The sequence below is a fragment of the Acanthopagrus latus genome, chromosome 4 (assembly GCF_904848185.1).
Source record: "Acanthopagrus latus isolate v.2019 chromosome 4, fAcaLat1.1, whole genome shotgun sequence".
Lineage (NCBI taxonomy): Eukaryota > Metazoa > Chordata > Actinopteri > Spariformes > Sparidae > Acanthopagrus > Acanthopagrus latus.
In genome coordinates, this window is record NC_051042.1 from 32733221 (window position 1) to 32755588 (window position 22368).

Consider the following 22368-nt stretch of genomic DNA (forward strand, 5'->3'; position numbering starts at 1 on the left):
ATGTTATAATCAAAGTAGTTAAATAGCTTCAGTGCAAATATGTAAAAGATATTTCTGTTGGTGTACTAACACACGATTACATACAAAAAAAAGTGATCAGACACAAAATGATGTTTCAAAAAGAAAAGAGGGGTTAGACGTTTTATTCTGAGGGCAGTAAAATGTGAAATAATGTCCAATTTAATGAACACAGCTGTGAAACCTGAGACAGTTCCTCCGTTTCATGTGGAGATTTTTGGAGCGGTTCTGTGTTTGTGGCTTACAGTTTGGTCCAGACACAACACAGAACTCCCTCACTGTTGGTCTGCTGTGTCCTGTGTTGTCTGCACATGTTGAACCTGCAGTATCTACAGTCGCTGGCCTCGATCCTGCACCAGACTCTCATTCAGGTTAAACCAGGCCAGTTAAAGGACGCCTTAAACTGAAAAGACCGGACTTGTCATTGTTCGTTTGGAGCGCTTGTCCTTGAGTAACTAGAACAATTTTCAAACTTTTCCCAGTCTGGTACTGAAGCACCAGCTCTTGTTTAAGCCACTAATAATGCTACTGCAGACAGAGGCGACTGCTCAGTTGTAGCTCTTTTAGATTTTGTGCCTTCTGTTCGATTGATCACAGCGTCCTCCTGCATCGTTGTGACACCGCTGCGCTCATGTTCTGGTCGGGTTTAGAGGTTAGGAACCACTCATGTTTCAGCCTAAAATATCCTGGTTTTTGTCGCCACAAACACGGCTGGAAATCGTTCCCGCGTGCCATAAAAATCTCTGAAGGCATCACACTTGCAGACGTTTTAACCCTGTGACTGGGCTCGTAATGAGATGTCAAATGACCACGCTTGTGAAAACACCACCACACTTTATGCACACTTTATACAATTTTGTTTTTTTTCCTCACCCACCACCTGAGAGCAGTTTCTGATTCAGTCTTTGTTTTTGTTTGTAAGCTTCTTTTTCTTTCTCCTGAATGTAATTTCATCATACCTTTTATTTAGTTTGTTTAATGTACAGAGTGTTCTAGTTTTGAATTCTCATCTTACTACATTTACTCAATTACTCATTTACTCAATTACTCAATTTACACCACATACAAAAACAATATTTCTGCACATTCTCTGAGACACCTTTATTAGTGTATTGTACGTATATGTATAGCGTTTCATGTGGATCCTCTCTCACCGCCTGTTTTCAGACCATAACGTCACTTTTAGTCAGGAGAATCTGAGAACACGACTGCTGTTTTCCTGCAGACACATTGAAGCCCGATCATTACCATATCCCGATCAATTTTCCTGTTTGAGGGCAGTTGTTGAAGCAGCTGCGGCATTGCGCAATTAGGCAGCTGTACAAACAAGTAATCCATCTGTGGAAGACACAGACGCAGGGAAAAAAAAGAGAGAGAAGAGGTACGACTGAACAGCTGTGAAGAGAAGAGACTTGGCTTCATCCCGTCCGGACACACGGTCACCTTCGATCCAGCGTGTGATTCTGGATGTGATTTATCAGCGCAGGCCGCAGCTGAAGCCTGATCCAAGCCACTGTGACAGAGGTGAAGCCGTTAAAAGCTCCGGCATGCTGCTGCCGAATGTCACATAGTCAGGATGAGTCTGCTGACAGCAAACTGAGTCCCACTGAAGTCATATGCTGTCACGCCGGGGTCAGGAAAGGGTTGATCGGGTTGTGGAAGTTGTGAATTGAGACTCTGTGACTTAAGATTTACTCCTAACAGCACAATTGGATCAATCCTCGAGGAGGCTGGTAACTCGAAGGTTTTTTAAACAGGGCTTGAGTTTCCACCTCTGGCTGCACTTCAGAGGATCTGCAGAGTGTTTGGCTTCAGTTTAAAGCGATGCACGAGGAGCCTCGGCAGATTTATGTCAGACATTAAAACAGTTTAAATGTGATGCCGAGAAAAGAAAGCAAATAACGAGCAACCATAAAGATGGAAGCGTTTTAAAGTTCAACAGAGCGCGAAGGAGGAGTTTTAATCCCCAACACACAGAAACACAGTTTTAATGAGCTTCCTTACTCATTCAGATTTAGATATTTAAATGGGAAACTTACATCCAAGTGTGTTTACAGGTTAAACTGCACATGTGACAACAGTAGCATGAAACTGCCTCAGTGACTATGTTGCATTGTGGGTAATGTAGGCACAAGGCTACTAACTCTGGCTGTCTGGACCCCGATGACACAATGAGTGGAAGCATTTGGAGGAAGTATTGATGTTTGAACGCCTTCAAAACTGACAAACTGAGGAAAATATGACATTAAATATTCATATTAAAGTCATGACTTGTTTCTCACTGCATACAGCTGAATTCACTCTTATTATAGACATTCGTCACACAGCAACATCAGTTATTGTGTAATGTGGAAGTTTTATTTTTTTATTGTCTACTAACCTTCAGAGTGCTGTCAGTAGTTTTTTTCCACTAGATGGCAGCAGAATGAAGCCACATCAACACATCGATGCTCTGCTTTTATTTTTGTCTAATCAATCAGCTCTTTAAATACAGAAATGATTGTGTCTGCTCCAGTGCAATTAAGTACAATTATGATGTACACGCAACTTCACTTACATGTCAGTTTCTACAAAGTCAGGGGAAGTTTTGTAGTCTACAAAACATCTCAACAAAACGACTTGTCCTCTTCTTATCATCATTTATGATTTTATTATTTTACTGGCACATTATTCTGTATCTCCCTGAGTTTCCTGCTTCTGCTTGTTTGTCAAATTATTTCGTAAACTCTGCTTTCAAAAGGTGCTGTTTACATAAAGTTTAATATTACATTCAGAGATCCAAAACTGATTTGAAGAGATGTTATTTAGACCTTTTTACCACCGAAATCTTCACTGTAGTCGTGTGTTAATAACACCTTATAAAATCAATTCGGGATCTTGGGGGCATCTTTAGACTTGGATAACACTAGACGAGCTTTGAGGAGCCATTTGATTTTTTTTTTACTTTACTAATTACTTTACCCTTTGATAGTGTTACACATTATGACAGGAAAAGCATAAATTAATTAAAAAGAGCTTTTGAATAATCTTTTTATTGTTTATTCTGTTTATTCCATTTTTATTTTGTGTTTTGTGAGCGTGCATCGTTTCAGTATCTGAGCTGATCTACACACTTTATGGCTGACAACAGTAATGATAATAACTTTACAGTGATGCTGCTATTCTACGCTGCACATCCTCAACAACAAACCTGCCAAGTATGAAGCTGAGCAGAAGAACAGCTTTCGAGATATGTAAACCACACAAAACACACAAGGAACGTAAAATAACGTGCAAATGAAAACACTAAACCAAAACTTCTTTTACTGTTCATTTTAAGTGATTCTATCAAATTCAGTAAACGCAATTACACTAAACCTGAATTTAACATTTTCATTGGAAAAAAAAAAAAAAAAAACGGAAATTTTGTGTTTAAATTCACAGTCTATTTGTGTATCTTAATCAGTTCTGTCCATAGCAACGGTTGCTATGCTGGTGTGTGTGTGTGTGGGTTGTGAACTAAGATTCTAAAATTGCTTTGATGTGTCAGTTAGTGAACAGAGCGTCTTTGATGTCTGACCGAAGGTTCTAAAATGCCTTTGTGACGTCACTGTGGTTAAACTCACAGATACTGAGGGTGGTTTCAACACACACGCTCGGCTGTAGACTTACTACACTGAAGAACTGAGGATGATCGATCGGAACACAGCGACAGGCAGCATGAGCGCGACAGGAACGCGGAGCACAACCCGGACTCAGGGGCCATGTGGCATCGACACTGTTCGACCGCTGGTTGAATCCTTCATTCAGAGGCTGACGCCAGAAAAATGGAGGATGCTGAGTTTTGGATCTCCGGATGAGGCTACAAAGATTATGCTGGCAGACATGCTTCTAGACATAAAAACATCCATGTCTAAAGCTCTGCTAGCCTATCTTAGTAACCCTGACACTTCGGGCAGATTCTCTCTCTGTATGTACTCTGCTACCAACGGACTTACTCAGAATTTTGCCGACACCCTGGGTGTTTCTGACTCAGTCCAGTCTGACAGCTTGAAACTCTTGTCAGACTTGGTTAGCAAAGAGGTACGAGAGAGCGTCTACTCAGCACTCTCCTCTAGTGATGAGACTGATGAGCCTGTAACAATTCAGCACATGACTCCCCCCAGCAGACTTAATGCTATGGTTGAGCACGCCAGCGCAATGTTTAGGGAATTGGCAGCCAAAGTGAAGATCAGTTCGAGGCCTGGACTATGTAGACGGAAGAAGGAAGAAAATCTGAATTCTGAAGTCAGTCAGACATCAGTCAGAGTGACACCAGTCAGTCAGACACCAGTCAGAGTGACACCAGTCAGTCAGACACCAGTCAGTCAGACATCAGTCAGAGTGACACCAGTCAGTCAGACACCAGTCAGAGTGACACCAGTCAGTCAGACACCAGTCAGTCAGACATCAGTCAGAGTGACACCAGTCAGTCAGACATCAGTCAGAGTGACACCAGTCAGTCAGACACCAGTCAGAGTGACACCAGTCAGTCAGACACCAGTCAGTCAGACACCAGTCAGAGTGACACCAGTCAGTCAGACACCAGTCAGTCAGACACCAGTCGGAGTGACACCAGTAGAACCAGGCAGCTTAGAGAAGGTCTCATCAGAGGACAGCTTTCTCGGAGCCACAGCTACAGCTGCACTGAGCATAATAAGGAAAGAGCTGGATGACTTCACAGAACCTGTTTTGGACGACACGTCTGTGTATGAGATGCTGAAGTCCCTAACCTCTCAGGAGATGGCAGTCCTTGCGGATGACATCGCTGAGGTAATTGCAGAAAAGACTGTGAGTTTGGAAGAGACGGTCTGTGCAAGTCCCAGTCCAAAACCCAAAACGAGGAACAAGCTGAAAGTAGTGGGCGGCAAGATAAAAACCTTTCTTGCGAAGAGTCTTGCCAAAGCAGGTATTTGCTGCATCACAGCAAAGCTGAAGGCACAATTCCATCAGCACACCAGCGCTGAAAGCGACCAGTCGTTGCAGTTTCTCATGGACAGTGTTGAGTCTCTGCTCCAGACAGAACTCGGTGAGGGTGATGGGGAAAATGAGCTGGCTCTCATTCCTTTTTTCCAAAAACTTTCCACTGGTCAATTCGAGGAAGTCACAGAGAAACTGAGTTTTGTCCTCTACAATCACATCACAAATGAAATCGTTCCAGAGGTTATCCCCGAAATACAAACACTTGGGGGACAAACTTGGCAGGGCCGCGATGTTGCCGTCCCGCATGCTATCACGTATGCCGACGTGGAGGTCTTGGTGCTGAATTTTCTAACCCTAATGGGCTGGTGGCTGAATACTCAGAGCGACATCCAGAGTCAAAGGGTGACACAGACTTTGATGTACCGGGTGCCGAAGACGCCCAAGGCAGCCTCAAAGTGTGAGGAGCCACTACAGGTGGTGCAGCACAAAATGTCTGTCAAACTACTCGTCGAGATGGTGGTTTGGGAGACGTTCCTCAAAGTCCATGTGCTTCCTGATAAAAAAGATGACATCATTCAGCGTCTATTCAACATCATATGGGAGAAGGTCGAAGGATCAGATTTAAACATCACATCTGTCAAAACACTCAAGACGGCCATTTTGAAAGACCTGATTGAGATGTCAGGCAGTAAGGAGATGCTCCTGCTTTCACTGAGATTGGAAAACCCGCAGCTTGATAACTGTATTGCCTCGATCTTCAAAGATCACCTGACAACCCCACTGAAACAACCATGCGCCATCTGCAGGTTCTTCTCCTCTGTGGGCAAAGTCCTCGCCAAGCCCTTCAGACGCAGAGCAAGTGTTGGCGTCCTGGGTGCAGTTTGACCTCAGAGGGCGAAGGTTTGATTTCCAGACCTGATTTTGAGTCGTCGTCATCTGTGGTGACGTAGGGTTTTCTCCAGGCTGCTCCGGATTCTCCCACTTTCCTCGCAACCATGAAGCTAATTGGGGGCTTTTCATTACCGTCAAAAGCTAACTGGTAGCAGGAGGCTAACCTGGACGTCCATTTTTAAAAGATCACCCGACGACTCTACCAAAACTATCTAGCACCATCTGTAGGTTTTTTTCCTCTCAATTTTCAAAGACCATCTGACAAGAACACCAAAACAACAAAATCACATCCAGATAACCTAAGATCAGCAGTTTGACCTCAGAGGGCAAAGGTTTGATTTCCAGACCTGAGCCTCTCGACGTAGGGTTTTCTCCGGGCTGCTCCGGATTCTCCCACTTTCCTCGCAAACCATGAAGCCAACTGGGGGCTTTCCACTGCCCTCAAAAGCTAACTGGTGACAGGAGTTAAAAAAAAAAAAAATTCATAAGATCTGCTCCAGTTTCCTCCCACTTTTCAATTTAGACTATAGAAGAAAAAGAAAAAGAAGTTACAATATTAATGAATAGTGATTCAGTAAGAAAAAACAAAACACAATAATAATTCATATATAATAAAAGAAAACAGTGAGCAAACTAAAAACAAATTTGCTTTATTATCTGATTATGTTCAACTATCAGTTTACTGTGAAACTTTGCTCTGTGACCAATAATAAACTGAGTTACACACACAAACAACCTACCACAGTTGAGATGGTTCATTGTTTTTTTTAGCAGTTGATAACTTTAACTGAGCTAAAACATAACTAAGTTAATGAGAGATCCACTTGTTAAACAGAGTTTGGCTAGAAGATTTGTCAAAAAGTTTACAGACAACAGACAACAAAAGAAAATCACACTTTATATTCTCATTTTCTCTTAAAGTTTTTGTATAGTTACTCCTACGTTTGACATTCTACTAATGTGTTACCATCTGAATAAGCTCTGGAACAAGTGGAAAAGCACGTGAACGTGAAGTTTTCCGATGCAGAGGAGATCTGGTGGTCAGTGATGCGTTCACCATCTCCTGTAACACAGGAAGTTTAACCTTTCCGTACAGTCCGTGGTCTCCATTTGGCCGGTGTCATTCTTGGATAGCGCTCCGCAGTGATCCTTCGTGGCGGGGCAGGTGGGCAGATCAGAGTACAGCTGATCAGCTACGTTCACCCACAACCATTTACCGGCCAGGAACCGGAGACCTGTCCACACCTGAGGGAAGGAAAACAACACATGAACTGTGTCTGTGCAGGCATCATGAAATCAGGAACACAAAACAGCAAGAGCACCATTTTTAAAGGAGATGTCTATAAAAGTGTTAATGGGACAAGAAGGGTCAATTATAACTCTTCTAATATTAATATTTCAACCATTAGGGTTTAATATTTGTTCATTTTAAGAGCCTTTGTGCTTTTTTTTATGCACACGATGTAATCTCAGTGTGAGCAGAGACTTTAGAGAGAGGGACAGTCTGACAAGAGCATCTACGATGTTTAACTTTGGGGTTTTGGTGACCGTTCGATGAGACAACGTCAACAAAAACTCAACGCAACTGTCGGATCGATAGTACATTGATGAGTTGGTCGGTGGATGGCTTGTTTGATGTTCCGCATTCCAGTTTTTTACATGTGTGATTAAACGTAAACGCCCACCTTCTCAGTGACGGCCCTCTGCATGACCGTGGTCATCACATACATGTGGTCGACTTCGGGCTGGATGCTGAGCAGCTCGTAGCGAGGGTTCGATGGGTCGAGGCCTCGGCAGTGTTCCAGCGCCTCCTCCCAGGTCTTGTTCTCCTTCACCAGGACCAGATTGTCCCTCAAGCAGACGAAGGGAAACAGGGCGGAGCAGTCTTGGGTGGCCATCTTTTTTTGATGAGAGAGGATGGAGACACAGTCGCCGTTGTTCCTTGGCTCGCCTGATGCCCAGTCTAAGAACGTGGACACCCCTGTGCTCCACTTAAACGTTCCCCCTGCAGAACAGACGTTAGAACTGAAGTCACACAGACTTAAACTGTACTGATGGAAAAAAAAAAGATAAATAATAACAACCTGACGATGCAAGTTTGTCTTTCTTTACCATCTCTGTACAGTCCAGTCCAGACTGGATAGTCCCAATCCAAGACAGCCTTATCCATTTGGTAATCCAGTTTGATAGTTGCCAGATCGTCAAAATTATTACTGCAGTACTCCCGAGCTTCAGACCACGTCTTCAACTGTGGTACAAACGTGTATTCAGGACCACTGCTTTTCATCTTATGGCAGATGAAGAAGTTACGTCCGTCGCAATTGGAGCCATAAAACCTTTCAAGAGAATTATAAACAACAGAATTATAAAGAGGACTGGGTGCTTCTGAACACACCACACAGTACTGTTAATGACATTTTAAAATTCTTTTTCGACTATTTATGACAGTTAACTGAGCCGCTGACTACTTTACAAATCAAATCACGCTTTAGATTATTTCATTCTGTCTGTAGAGAGAGCTCAGTGCACTGCAGCTTGAGAAAACACAAGCAGATTAAGAAACACAATCACATTTCACAGAAATAAAGTGAACCTCATTGTTTTAAACAAGAAAGTTGTCAGAAAGGTTTTCAGGACCGTTAAGATTCAGTGCACTGAGCTCCAAGCTCTTGGCAGCCATCGGTTTCGTACATTATGTATCAACTTGTAAAGACTTAAATTTGGGTCTCCATTACCACCAGACAATAACGGCAGATAAAGATGTTGATGGAGAGGTTTCTTGGTACAATATACCAACATATGAAACATCAGAGCATCCTTAGGAAAAAATACTGCACAGTTATATTAAGTGCACATGTACATGCAAGAACACACACAAGAACAGCCTCCCATTACTTTTTCTGTCTGTTATTGACGACAGCACAGTCATCGTTGCCTGGCTGGTTGTCTGCCCAGCGCCAGAAGTAGTTCAACTGTCCGTTACTCCAGTACCAGAGGGTGGAGTCGTTGCCATACTGCCTGTGCAGGCCGATCCATGCTTTATGTTCCTCTATGTTCATGTAGCCTGTGTTGTCCTGCGTATAGATGGTGGCCAGGTCAACGAAGTGACTGGAGCCATTTGGACAAAGAAAAAAACAAAACAAATCAGTTTCATTTATTTTCAGTGATTAAAAACAAACGGCAGAGGAGTATTTTTTTTTTTCTCGCCACCCTTTTGCACAAAGTCAGCGCAGTTGACAGGATATGACGTCAGCAGTTACCGTTTCTGCAAACCACAGACACGTCCGGGTTGACATTTGGACAAAACGTCCCACATCATGTTCACATTTTATGTTAATTCATGTACGTTTTCACATCAGGAGGTGGAGACCCGGGAACATTTCCAGCTGTGGTGTTTCTCTTAAGAAATCTGGAGACATTTCTAGTTAGGACCCCCCAAAAAAACCCTGTTTTTCAAGCCAATCTATGATGTTTTCTAACCTGAACCAAGTAGTTTTCACACATGCGCAAAATATCAGCGGCAAGACATTTGTCTCAGACACTTCAGGTCTGCAGAGGATGAATCCTGCTGACCTCGCTGCCTCAGTGATAATAAATCAACAACTATTACATGGACATTCATGTTTCTCTCAGGACACCTCAAGTGATGTCTTAACTTTTATCTATTGAGTAAAAACTTCACCTTTTTCCAATATGTTGTTTTTTTGAGCACATAAAATACGAGACCCAACACCTTCGAGGAGTTGCTGATGATAATGTGAATAAGACGCCCACCTCCGGCAGAAACTCTGAGCGTTCTTCCAGGTGTAGGGAGGTGAGTAGTAGTTGAAACCGATCCACAGCACTGATCCCAGTCCAGACGCACCACTGGTGAGGAGGAGGAGGAGGAGGAAGAGTCCTGACGAGCCGCTCTCCATCATCATCGTCATCATCATCAGAATTCTGTTGTACAGGGAATAAAATATTGAATTATATTGATTGCTCCTGTCGTTTAGTTTCTCAGCAGATTAGAGATTAAAGACCACTTTGTGAATATAATATTGTGAAGCCAGATATGACAGTCATCTTGTTTACAGATGATTTTTGGCTCATTGCTTATTAAAAAAAAAAAAGACCATAAAAACACTAATAGACACTATTAAAAACTGTCTGCGTGGTCGTCCCGGCATCCTTACCTGTCCTGAGACGTCTCTCCTGCTGTGATGTGATGTGAGAAGTGCTCAGGTCCACATATCAGAACAATCATTTGACTGGCAGACACACTTAAATCAACTATCTGCCGTCTGTCACTGCAGCTCCAGAAACACTTTGACTGTTGGCAAATTAACTGAGATTTACCTGCTGACTTGAAAAAATACAGATATCGTTTGTCCGAGAGACGCCGAGAAGGAGGCAAATACTCCGAGTCACACCAGGACATCTAGAAGTGGTTAAATCAACAGTTCAGCCACTGTTACAGACGGTAATAAACTTTATTTCTACAGCTCCTTTTTGAGTTACGAGGTGCCTCTCAGCGTGTCGTATCACAGTACAAGAAAGACAAATTAAGCAAATAAAATGTGTTACATTTGATTTCATCTTAATTATTTTCATTGCTTGTTTTTATTTTATTATTCCAACTATTCAATCCCTTGTGAAGCACTTTGAATTGAATTTGATCTGACAGGTGCTATAATATATATAAAGTTTGATTACTGAGACTCGGATTAGACTCAACTTGAGAATTGAAACTCACAACTTCATTTAAATAAATAAGCTCTTAAGTTGTTTGATTACATTTATATCAGTGAATATATATTTAATTTTGTGGTCATACTTTAAGGTTAAATAAAATAAAAAATTCAGTATAATATAAGAGTCTGAGTGATAATATTCTGAGAACATTCTCAGTATTAAAACACATTTTCTAGGATTTTTTCCTAAAAATCCAAAAGATCATATATCACTTATTTAGTTTAAACCGTCTCTTTTCCTTTAAAACATTCTGATTGTGATTCAGTAACATTTAAAAGTTTGTCAGGTCCAGTATAATGTTTTTGTTTATGTCTGTCGGAATTTTCTGGTTCCAGTTACTAATAATGCTGATCACATGGCAGTGAAGTGAAGAATTGATCGGTCACAGGTGATCAGTGTCGTTTACCATCAACTGATTAACATTTTTCATGGCCGATACGGATTATTAGAAACCAAGGAGACTGAAAACTGATGTGTGGGGCCAAATCTCCACTACATTTAGTTACTCTGCAGAGTCGGATATTAATTGTCGCATGTCACCAATCACACATTGTTGTAAACGGGACATTGTGTGATAGGATGAGCAATTTTAAAAACAGGGGCGGAGTCACAAAGACCTTCACCTGATGAGTGAATCAACACGTTCTTTACGGATCTGCAGTTATTCACACAAACTGAACATATTCATAAATAATATGAAGCATGATGGTCGAAACTTTCTGCATGTATAGTTTTATTATTATGCATCGATCTGATACAACTGCAGTCACAGTGCAAGCAAAGTCCGTATTACATCTGAAACAAAAAGACAGAGACAAGACAGTAACATCCAATTCTCTTAAATCAGCTTCAATAACATGAAGTCACTGTGGTCGGTGGCAGAGGCGGCGCCTGTGTTTTGAGAGGCTGACAGGTGGATGTTTTCCTCGTGCTCACCTGGGTGGGCCATGCTCCTCTCCAGCTGTTTGAAGGTCTCTCCCGTCAGCGTGCAAATCTCGTCCTTTAGCCGCCGCTGGCCGTCCAGAGTCAGGTGCCAAAAACACGACTTCCTCTTTCCGTCTCTGCACAGCTGGTTGCAGGTTTTGCGGAAGCTGTTGTTGAAGCACAGGTTGTGCCGGATGGTGTTCTTCCAGCCGTCTGGAGCCGTCTGAAAGAACGGGAAGTTCTCTCTGAGGGAACATGAAGATACTAGTATTATTTTCCTTCCAGTAACTTCAAATTTGGCCAACAGGGTGGCATCAGATTAGTCAGATGATCATATAATATCACACGTGAGACCTTTAAAACTCTACATAATATACCCTGAAACACATTGTCCCGAGGTCTCCTGAAAAATATCCAGTGGTGTCACGCTTACAAATGATGAAATGCAGTCTTGAACTGCAGTGAGTGCTTTGGCAGCCACCTCTCCTGTAACTCCACCACCATCACCACCAAGCCTCCACTTCCTGATATAAAAGTCAGGTAAACATGTAATGTGAAAGAGAGGCGACACGTTACGTAGGAATGCCATTATGGTACATAGCCTCAGAGATGCAGGAAGTCAGTCACAGTCGGGGGGTCAGCCTACATGATGATGTCATAATTAAAAGGTGCGAGACATTAATTTGAATGGCCAGGATAACTCAACCTCAGTAAACAGCAAGGAGACGAAAAGAGAAAAATCCGCCAGGCTCCCTTATAAAAACGCTCAATTTTGTATGTGGATGAGTCAAAAGAAACTTTATAAACTTTGTGATTCCTTGTTTCTGAAAAATTCTTAATTACTTGGGCCTTCTTGTGAATTCGGCATATATTACAGCCTTATTCCATGTGTAGCCTGTGTGACTCCTACAAATGTGAATACATCAGCGGTTTGCAAAAATGTCAACCGTCAACTTTTTATCCTGAAGCACATAAACCTGAGGGGTTCAAGCAAATCATCAAATTCTGACCTGGTGAAATGGTAAATCTGCTGGACTTTGAGGCTCCCAGAATGGCTGCTCTTGAGCGCCAAAGCGATGAGGATGCAGTAATTCACCGGCGGACGAGGCCAGCAGCCCGGCTTCAGGATCTTACTGTCCTGGAAGGGAGACGAGAACAAAACGCAAGAACAGAAATCTCCTTTTCCAAATAATAATAAAAAAAAAGGTGCTAGAACTTTGTGTTCATGTTGAACCACATCACTCATAGTAATATTTATGGCCTGTAAAGAGGTCATCGTGGAGGCTCCCCACAGCCCACTGAAGGCGCCTGGTCCAGGCTGCAGCCCAGCGCTCTCACCCTGGCCTTGGTGGTCCTTCCCTTGCGTCTGTTCTTGGCTGGTCGACAGGAGACGTCGTCATTCTGGATCTAATCATCAAAAGATGGAGAGATTACATCAGTAACATGGATTAACAAAGCTGTGGACAACATTTGCCTCCAAAATGCAGGAGAGGGGAAGTTTAAAAGTAGCAATGATGGTTGATGTGAACATGACAAACTGCAACTTTATTGACTTGGAAAATCATCGTTTTTATTCCTCTTCTTCGAATCCAGAACCTCCATCTTTATAAAAAGCCGCTGGTGATGTCACCATCATCATTTTTCCTCTTTCCTCACCTCCATGATAATATTCACTGTATTTTTGTCTCCTATGGATCGTGTCTCGCACCCACATCCTCCTTGTTCTGACATCCTGATGTCAAATAAAAGAACCGAGTAACCCACAAAGGGGCAGTGCCGATAATACAGAAGCAGTTGTCGAGATATTGTTGTTATAGAGACAAGACAGACTTGCAGCGCTTCATCTCAAATGATCAACATGGATACAGCCGAACCAGTGATGTCATTTCTTCAGCCCTCTTATTCATCTTTGTGACGTCTTTTAGATTGCATGCAGCTTCTCTGGAGCCACAGAAGTCAGTACAATTCCTGAAGACCTGTAAATGTACTTTAATGTGTAAAATTGGTGGAGTTTCCCTTTAATGGTCTGCAGGGTGATTACTGATGTGTACTGTACCATGTACTCAGCAGAGGAGGACACAGAGTGCAGCAGTTCCTCCTGTAGAGAAGCATCATGACAGGAAAACAGGCGCAGCTCTGAGTTCAGCTGGTGTCGGGTCGCTGCAGGGTCCAGAGGAGCCGTGTGGGTTTCCTCAGCAGGTTCTGTCGGCAGATCTGCCCCGTTTTCTCCGTACTGGATCGGACAGGCGATACTGGGATTGACCAGCAGCCACAGGTTTGGCTTCACAAAGGTGTCTGAGAGACAGGAAGAAAAAAAATATATACATATCAATGCTAACATTTCTATCCCTGTGACAAAAAGAGGAAAATAATGATCAAAAGATGTTTATTACCAGAAAGGGAAAGTATGTAAGATTTTAAGTTTGAAACATTCACAAATTAACAAAGTTTACTAACAGAAAAGGTGGAAAAGAAACAGTTTGGGCCATATTTACTGAAGTTAGCATGCTAACCAGTTAGCCACCTCCCAGCCAGGACATAGTAAGCTGTGTACAACCAGCTGCCTTTGTGGTGCATTCAGGAACAGCTGGGACAAAACTTACTGATTCTACCTCTAAATTTAATATAGAGTTTTATTAATATGATGTGAGCTTCTGTTAGCTTTGACCACAAATGTCCTTCAGATGGAGACTTTTTATTTGCCTGTACTCTTGACTTCCATCACTGTGGATGAAATAACTGCAGGATATGCAGGTCGATCAGGTTTTTTTCCTCCTCTCGGCTCACCTGACGTTTTATCGTACCAAATGAATTCATCTTTTCTTCTGGAGGCTCTGGCAGAAGGCCTCTGGACCACGTACTGATCACTCAGTTTGTCATCTGTCATCAGAGAAACGGTCACACTTTGGTTTGGTTGTCTGTGCCGTTGTTATATAAATGGGAATCAAACTACAGAGAACAGAAGGGAACAGTCACCGTGATAAAACTGGTCTGTGGTCGTTGCCAGTTTCAGCTCCTTGTCCATGTCCCAGTCCGTCAGGCCGATGGAGCAGTGCAGGTCGAAGAGTCGAGCTTTGGTTCTGAGCTGTAAGGTCATGGCTGGATGTATTTTTTGAGGGTTTATTTCCTCTCAGTTTTCCAGAATATCTGTGGTAAGAGTTGCAGGTTTGTGTTGTGCAGACTGTCGGTACCACAGCTGCAGCTGGACGCCCTGATTGGACTTAATCAAACCTAAAGAGTTCAGCCTGTGCAGAATCACTCGACTGGAAGATATTTGTGCCTGCAGCGAGGCCCGAATCCAATAAATGTGACTTTGTTTTATTTATTAAATGTGAGTTTGTTGAACATTTATGAGACTAAAGTGAGTTTGATTAATTAAATGTTTCCATATGTTCTGATTGATGCTCCACACTCAGCTCAGGTTTACTCTTTAAAGGCACAATATGTAAGAAAATAACTGAATTTGACCACAGAATGTGAAATAATAGCAGTTTTGACATTAAGATGTTTATGTATTGTGTTGCAGAGATGTGTGACACTCGCCGGGTCCCCACAGCACCAAGATCACTTCACAACTGAATAGTTTCACATTATAACAAGGTACTTTTATTTATATTTTTAACAATATACTATTTATCTTATTATAACGTGAATATTTCGTATTTATAACTTGTTCATATAACGTGACAATATGTTATATTTTCTATATGTTAGAGCATGAAACTTCTTGTGTTATCACATGATAATTAGTGAACTGTTATAAATGTCTTAAAACTGCCTTGTAATATAAACTTTTTTTAAAATTATAAAGCAGTGTTGGTCTGTTTTCTTATCTTGTCTTTGCTGGAACACAGTTTTATATTAGCATGCTAACATTAGCATGTACAGCAGCTAACAGCAGCACCTCAGCCTTGCAGAGCTGCTTGCTCGTCTGTGGACTGTTTGACACTCGGATTATATTTCATATTTACGGCACAGTGTTCTTGAATCCCTGTCAGACAGCTGTGGCGACATTTGCTTTTTTATTAAGACAGCGCTATGCCGGCTTTAAAGTCTGCAGCAACTGGCTGCTGAAGGAATTTACAAACTGAAGGGAAATAAAGAGATTCACTCCTTCCTCCAAATTACGAATCTTCTCCCTTTAGTCTTCTGAAACGTTCCTACATCTGTCGCCTGTATTAACACGTCAAACCAGTTAAAAATATTTCTCCAGAGCGTTTGTGCAGTTAAGTCCGTTTAATTTTCCGTCACATTTACAATACACATTTCACAAGTAAGAAACAGATCAAAACGGCAATAAATCAATTTTTACAGCATGAAAAAAACAAAAAAAATCATATAGTCATCTTTAAATATCTATATATCTTTGTATACTTTAAACATTACGTCTGTCATATACTCAACTACACTTTGCCTCAATCCAGTACGCTCATTTACAGAAACTTAAAGAGTTCACGCAGGAACAGGGACGGTGACGACTGGAAGTTCCTGTTCGGCGGTTTTGTATTTATTTTTAATATCCAACAACAATCTATTTAAGACAGCAATCACACGTTTTCACTCGTTAGTCTTGGGGGGGAAAACCACAGTAATGACCAGACATGCTGACAAAACCAACACTAAGACAGAAATAAATACAGGTTATACAGAACCTGGTGGAGGCTGATGCTGAGCAGAGGAATGTTTTCATGAGGTTCATTAACGTTTTGCTTTTCAGTGATTTTCAATTTTGATTAATTCAAAACGTACAGTATGCTGAATCTCTAAGTGTTTCATGTGTCTGGAGATGGTTAGTGTTTGCTGCTCGGGGAGTTCAGCTCTTCCAACGCTTTTCTGTCCTGGTGTCTGACGGGTTAATTCCTGGATTTATTAAATTGCAAATTCTTCTTCTGTTGTATTTCACCAGCTGACGTGTCGGGTGGAAAAGGGGCGTGTCGCATGAAATAAACACAATGTGCGTCAGAAAGGTTGGACAATCGGAGAAAAGCGTTTGAAAGTCAAATGAGTGTCCTGCTCCACGCGGTGATCTGATTTAATCCAGCACCGACCGCCTCTTGTTGGATCACGTGATTCTTTTCCAGTTTTAAACTACATTTAAGTTGATTGTATGTTTTACTTTCTGAAGAAGCCCGACAGGAACTCTCATTACAACAAGAAAACCAATTTACACCTACGAGTGAAGAATCTAGCATCAAATCATCAGAGCCTTTAACACCGAGGTGTGACAGGAGACACGTGAGGCTGAATGAAATGTTGGAGGGAAGAAGGAAAAAGAAGATGAAGCGGAAGGAAAGGAAGGAAGAGGAAGCTCAAAAGATGGGAATGTAGTTGTCGATCTTAGCGCGGTGCCGCTGGGCGATGCACTCTGCGATCCAGACGATGTTCCTGCACTCCTGCTCCTTCAGCTTGACGTAGGCGTAGAAAACACTGAAGTGGAACTGGTTGAGGAAGGCCAGCTTGTTCAGCTTCACCTGCGGGGAGGAGGAGGCTGATGAGTGCACAAACACCACAAAGCTGATAATGACTGATACACTTCTAATTACCCTACTGGCAGGAAAATACCTTCATTTTCACACTGCAGTAAAGAAATAACAACGCAAACCTGAGGTCATTAAGAAAAAGGTGTTCCTGTTACATAGTCTGTCCAGAGAGTCGAGCTTTATACATCTTACAATCTCAAGAAATCTCGACGTAAAATAATTCTTTAATCTTTGTCTTTACTTTGTTGTCCTTGTTCCAAAAAGCAAAAGCAGCAAATCTTTACATTTAAGAAGCTACAACCAGAACTTGTTTTATCCAACAGCAGCCATCTAAAAATGTACAAATGTATTTACAGACACAGACGGTGTGCGCCTGGTCTGTTGTTAGGTGTGACTGTATGTGTTTCACCTCGTGCTCGAAGAAGCGGTCCTCCAGTGTTTTGTCGCCTGGGTTGCTGCCGGCACCCTCGAACAGCAGCTTGTACTCCTGAGGACCAGAGCGAAGTTCAGACTTACTGACAGGATAGTGATTAATACAACCAAATGTTTCATGAAAAGCAGGAAACTGAAGAAACACGAGTGAACTGACCGGCTTTGTTTTGACTTTATATGCTACGACAGATACGAGCTGTGGTAATCTAAGCAGGCCGACGGCTTTTGGTACTTACGGGATAGAAATCAGCGACGGCCTTGACCTGCTCGTAGTCATCTGCCCGGGCCAGCTGAGCAAGGCCTTCTGGGTAAAGCTTGCCGCAGTGGGGGAAGAGCTTGGCGCGGTCCTCCTTGGACAGCTCTGTGCCGAACGAGTTGATGGTGATGATGAAGGCTCTCCTGTCGGCCTCGAACTGCAGCAGAGACGGAGGATCAGGGGAGCAAAAACACAAACGGCTGACTGAGCTTTCTATTTATTCTTTAATCCACCGTGAGAAACACATTGCAGGTTTATATTCACACTGATTAAGTTGATTTCACCACAGGTGCATTGGTAAAAAGAGGTCACAGGTCAGGATGAGTTCAGCACAACAGGAAAATCACAGAAAATTCCCAAACGCATGAGGCTACGTTTGCTTTCACTCAGTTTTAGACAGTATTCATTATAGTCTGTTCTACCTGAGATAGCTGGTTCTGCCTATGGTGCATTCAACACACTTCCAAGTCAATATAATGCAGATACAGTATCAAGATAAGTGAGAATGAAATAAAGAGACTCACCTCCAGAATTGGACACATGGTGTCGGCTGTGGTTCCTCCGAGGTTGGAGCAGAACTTGTAGAACGCCTCCAGATAAGCCTGACAGGAAGTGGATCAAGAAATATTTTAGGGAGAAGATGAAAACTAAGCTCCATGACACAATACTTCATAATCATAATCTTGGATAAAAGATAGAAATTAACAAAAGGATTTAAAAGGATGAGATTAACAAATCCAAATAACAAGCTAAAATGTCATCATTAAACTTTTTATGATAACATATCAGAGCGAGGAGAGAAGTCGGTGTCTCCTCTGTCATTGTGCTGCTGAAGATAATTTAATAACATTTTCGAATTACTTTTTTAATGCTGCTCCCTTTACGTGTCCTACATATGACCTCTGTATTTATAAAGTCTTGGCTACGGCCCTGCATGTAAGAAAATGTTCCACTTTAAAAGATACTGCTCGTCTTTGTGAATACATCCCCCCCCATGTTGTAACAAGGCAGCTAAACATCCTTCAAACTACTCTGCTCATGCTTCACCTTGTAAAGTGTGTTACGGATGATTTCAATGTTCATCTCGTCCAAGTCCTGCTCAGATATGCAGTCCTGGAAGAATGCAGCTGAAAGAAGAACAGAGAAAAGAGGAATGCTTGAATGTTTCTCTGGTGCCACCTCCTGTCCTGCAGGAGTCATTACTGTTCAGTTTCTCCTCCTTATAAACAGCAGTGTGTATATGGAGGTACCCACCCAGCGGCGTGTCCACCAGGATGGCGTTGTAAAGCTCAGCGGGGGTCTGGGCAATGTTGACCGCCTCCATCTGCTCGAAGCTGCCCAGCGGGTGACACTTCGGCACCAGTTCAGAGATGGCCCGCTGGTGGAGGGTGCCGGTGATCAGCAGGATGACGTTATCGATCATATAGCTGTACCTGGAGACACACAGCAGGTGGGGAGGGCATGTCACGACAGTCTGCCTCTGATATCTGTCCATTGACCATTTTACTAATTCTTCTTCTTCTTATTATTATTATTAAGATGATTATTGGGGCAGATATTCAGCATTCTGATGATGACCAGTATTTGTATTTTTTGTGTCTGATTGTGATAAAATGAACAAATTTAAAAATGATGCAGCATCCTTCCTCTAATTGTAGTCACTCAATGTCTCATCCACAACACTGTAACTATGTGATCGGTTACAGGTCACGTGAGTATCAACACTGAATGATCAGAATCTGTAAAGTACTTAGTTACATCAGAAGATGTGCAGGTGATACTGAAGCTACCAATACATTATCTGATTTATCATTACAGCTCAACAAATCCTTTTAAATTGTTTTCGTCTCTGCTTTCTGTCTTCTGGTTTGTTTCCATTAATGTAATTCATAAATAAAATGATTTAAAACAAGCGACCATCAGTTCTCAGATGTACGGACGCACTTATGAGTTCCCAAAGTCGACCCTGATGCAGCTGCAGCACTACCAGGAAAAAGAGCAGCTGACTGAATATTCATATTTTAGCAGCCTCACACAAGATCATGTAGTGAACTGAACCAGTGGCTGTCGAGAATCAACTGGAGAACTTATGGTATGCTGTGTAAAATCGTAATCAGTAATGTAAAGTATGTGTAACTTGATGCCAATAAAATATGAGCATGTTCATGTCACGTTGTGTGTCTGTGTGTGTTTATGTACGACTGTGGACTGATGGATCCTTTGGCCAATTCTGAAATACAATTTATCTGTTTAGGGCGAAGCGTTCGGAGGAGAGCCGCTGCTGGGGTGGTTTGAGCCAGATCTCTCCCGGTCGACATTTTCAAGGCACGACCACCTTGGAGGAGACTCGGGTTGACCCAGAACTCTCCGGAGGGATTATATATCTCATCTGGCCTGGGAGCTTGTCGGGATCCTCAGGAGGAGCTGCAAAGCGCTGCTGAGGGGAGATATGTCTGGAACACCCTGCTAAGCCTGCTGCCACTGTGACCCAGCGGCAAATATGTCCATTTGTTAATTGTTTACCTTATTTATGTCTCGTGTGTTGATTAGACTTGTGATAAAAAGTTAAAATGTTAAATGTTAAATTAAAACATTAAGGAGGCATATCACACCAAGATACCAGAATATTTACAATATCTGCAACCTTAAAGCCACATGAGAGCATATTTACAGAAAATGTTACAGTTCAAGAATTAAAAATTATTTCAACACTAAAGCTTTTTCACTTACGTGATGAAGTCCATGAAGCTGGCCAGCGGCTCGTAGGACTGGTTCCTCATGTGGCGAAACTCCACCACCATCTTCTCCTTCAGCTTGTCGTCGATGACGGACACGGTGAGGGGAGAAGCCTCGTTCGCCAGGAAGCTGCCATAGTCTGTGCTCTGCAGGTGGAGCTTCAGATCTGCACGGGAGACACGTGGACGGAGAACATACAGGATTCACTACGTGTAAAAGAAACCTGAAATAAATCTGAGACCCCAGCTGTGCAGGTGGGACTGAATCAAGTAGTTTTTGTCATTCTTAATTGTTTAAAAATAACATTTCATCAGGGCCTGGGTAGAAACTCAGACAAGACATAAAAGAATCCAGACAAACATATGAAACACCACAGAGTTGATAATGAGAGACGTTAACAGATTTCCATATTTTAACACTGTGGTCTCTGATGTTTTCTCTTTGGGAAACCTTTTTTTTTTTTTTTTTTAAATTTCCCTTCATTTCGGTAAATTTAGAAACAATCACAGTGAACATTAAAAGAGCATTCTGTACACTTAAGATCTTCAATGACTGATTTTTGTATGCCTAAACAAACTTAACACACTTTGTTGTCATGACTGAATAAACCAAATGAACAAAACTGACCTTAAAGGACACAACTCAACACTGTTTACCGGTATATGTGGCGGACCCTGCCACCTTTCTAGCTTCTAACAGTGTTCTGGCATCTTATTTTCCTCTGACAACAGCTGCTTTATTTACTTGTGGAAAATCATAAACATCTGAATTTGCATTATTACCTCATTACTACTGTAAATATAAACATTCTTATTTTGAATTTCTGATCCAAAATTTCACGGTAAAATTTCACTCAAAGTACTTGACAGAGGTACTTGATTTGGAGGATATCTATCGTGTCTTATTTTTACTCTTTGATTGGTGATTTGCAGAAATAAATAATCACTCTGAGAATGAGAGAAACATCTGCACAGTGTTGTTAAGTGTAGTTTTAATAAGACATACTAGTAACTCATGACCTTTGACGTTCTCTTTACTGTAACATTTCTCCTCAGACATTTACAGCAGCTGTCTTCATGTTTACCAGGAACAAGCAGCCAGTTTAATCGTTAATGAGCAGAATCCATCTGTGTGTCAGTGCTAACAGAGCTAACGTTAGCTAAAGCTACTGAAACATGTCATTTAGTCTGTTCTGTCTAACAGCAGTGAACAATCTCTTCATCGGCTTATTTCACTTCCTCTAAAAAGCCCATCATTGATCAACAGACGACAAACACTTCTCTGCATTAGCTTGACATATATTAGCACGATGCTAGCTAGCTAAAACTGACAGGATGATAGCAAGCTGTTAAAACAAATTATCGAACGATGTTTCACCTTTAATTGTTCAACTTATCGACGGGAAGCTAAAGAAAGAGCACTAAATGAAAATAACACAACGAAGAGGGTCGAACAGTTCGATTATAAGGAGTTTTGTCGTTGATATTATTCGAGCTAACTGACGTTAGCGCTGACAGTGACAGCTTGTGTTAGCCGGAGGAATTAGCCCTGGCAGCTAGCTACTAGCCGTCAGCTAGCATCGGCTGGAATCTCACCTTCCAGGGTCTCACACTGAACGAGGTTCAGATAATCCGCCTGCGACAGAATCCCGGCTTTAAACCCTCTGACCAGCCCCTCCAGGTAGCCGTTATCAACGTTAAAGTAGAGCTCGGAGAAAGGCATCCTGTCTGACCGTCAGCTCGTCTCTGCCGCAGGAGAAGCGTCCGTCCGGCTACTGAGCTAGCATCAGCTGACTGAGACACGTGACCGTCACCTGACCACGCTCACAGGGTGCGTGCGTGTGCGTGTGTGTGCGCGTGTGCGTGCAACACATCCAACTCCACTATATGACAAGAAATAAAACTAAACGTATTATATGATTATATGATGATTAACTCATTACTTTTTGTCTAATAA

The 22368-nt window shown here is 42.1% G+C and overlaps 4 protein-coding genes across 5 annotated transcripts; 1 reads left to right on the top strand and 3 right to left on the bottom strand.

Annotated features, from left to right (window-relative positions):
• The first annotated feature begins 4474 nt into the window (after nt 1-4474).
• LOC119018008 lies at nt 4475-6349 on the top strand. Its single transcript, XM_037095322.1, has 2 exons — nt 4475-5859; nt 6183-6349. The coding sequence occupies exon 1, from the start codon at nt 4753-4755 to the stop codon at nt 5842-5844; it is 1092 nt and encodes a 363-aa protein (XP_036951217.1). The 5' UTR covers nt 4475-4752; the 3' UTR covers nt 5845-5859; nt 6183-6349.
• A 135-nt stretch (nt 6350-6484) lies between these two features.
• On the bottom strand, nt 6485-9906 carry LOC119018007 (C-type mannose receptor 2-like). The gene is made up of 5 exons (XM_037095321.1): nt 9625-9906; nt 8746-8958; nt 7963-8186; nt 7536-7855; nt 6485-7095 (listed from the first exon to the last, which is right to left on the bottom strand). The coding sequence occupies exons 1-5, from the start codon at nt 9783-9785 to the stop codon at nt 6904-6906; spliced, it is 1110 nt and encodes a 369-aa protein (XP_036951216.1). The 5' UTR covers nt 9786-9906; the 3' UTR covers nt 6485-6903.
• A 1391-nt stretch (nt 9907-11297) lies between these two features.
• Nucleotides 11298-14733, bottom strand: foxr1 (forkhead box R1). Of its 2 annotated transcripts, XM_037095323.1 has the most exons (8): nt 14485-14733; nt 14296-14388; nt 13565-13803; nt 12847-12915; nt 12519-12646; nt 11886-12032; nt 11521-11753; nt 11298-11379 (listed from the first exon to the last, which is right to left on the bottom strand). In XM_037095323.1, exons 1-8 carry the CDS (start codon nt 14603-14605, stop codon nt 11351-11353), a joined length of 1059 nt encoding a protein of 352 aa, XP_036951218.1. In that variant the 5' UTR covers nt 14606-14733; the 3' UTR covers nt 11298-11350. The 2 variants fall into 2 exon arrangements, with proteins under 2 accessions (XP_036951218.1, XP_036951219.1); XM_037095324.1 differs by lacking the exon at nt 11886-12032 and having other exon boundaries at nt 14485-14725.
• Nucleotides 14734-15729: 996 nt separating this feature from the next.
• LOC119018010 (V-type proton ATPase subunit d 1) lies at nt 15730-22217 on the bottom strand. Its single transcript, XM_037095325.1, has 8 exons — nt 22008-22217; nt 20407-20578; nt 18931-19109; nt 18724-18803; nt 18201-18278; nt 17657-17833; nt 17398-17475; nt 15730-16979 (listed from the first exon to the last, which is right to left on the bottom strand). The coding sequence occupies exons 1-8, from the start codon at nt 22132-22134 to the stop codon at nt 16818-16820; spliced, it is 1053 nt and encodes a 350-aa protein (XP_036951220.1). The 5' UTR covers nt 22135-22217; the 3' UTR covers nt 15730-16817.
• Between the last annotated feature and the right edge of the window lie 151 nt (nt 22218-22368).

Coding starts and splice junctions, on each gene's coding strand:
- LOC119018008 (XM_037095322.1), top strand. CDS start 4,753: ATGCTGAAGTCCCTAACCTCTCAGGAGATGGCAGTCCTTGCGGATGAC.
- LOC119018007 (XM_037095321.1), bottom strand. CDS start 9,785: ATGATGATGACGATGATGATGGAGAGCGGCTCGTCAGGACTCTTCCTC. Junction 8,187..8,745: donor GTCAATAACAGACAGAAAAA/GTAATGGGAGGC, acceptor TTCTCTTGAAAG/GTTTTATGGCTCCAATTGCG. Junction 7,856..7,962: donor GACTGGACTGTACAGAGATG/GTAAAGAAAGAC, acceptor TCTGTTCTGCAG/GGGGAACGTTTAAGTGGAGC.
- foxr1 (XM_037095323.1), bottom strand. CDS start 14,605: ATGACCTTACAGCTCAGAACCAAAGCTCGACTCTTCGACCTGCACTGC. Junction 13,804..14,295: donor TTGGTACGATAAAACGTCAG/GTGAGCCGAGAG, acceptor CCTGTCTCTCAG/ACACCTTTGTGAAGCCAAAC. Junction 11,754..11,885: donor TCGGGACAATGTGTTTCAGG/GTATATTATGTA, acceptor ATGTTCCCTCAG/AGAGAACTTCCCGTTCTTTC.
- LOC119018010 (XM_037095325.1), bottom strand. CDS start 22,134: ATGCCTTTCTCCGAGCTCTACTTTAACGTTGATAACGGCTACCTGGAG. Junction 20,579..22,007: donor TCAGTGTGAGACCCTGGAAG/GTGAGATTCCAG, acceptor TCTCCCGTGCAG/ATCTGAAGCTCCACCTGCAG. Junction 17,476..17,656: donor CCGTCGCTGATTTCTATCCC/GTAAGTACCAAA, acceptor TCTGGTCCTCAG/GAGTACAAGCTGCTGTTCGA.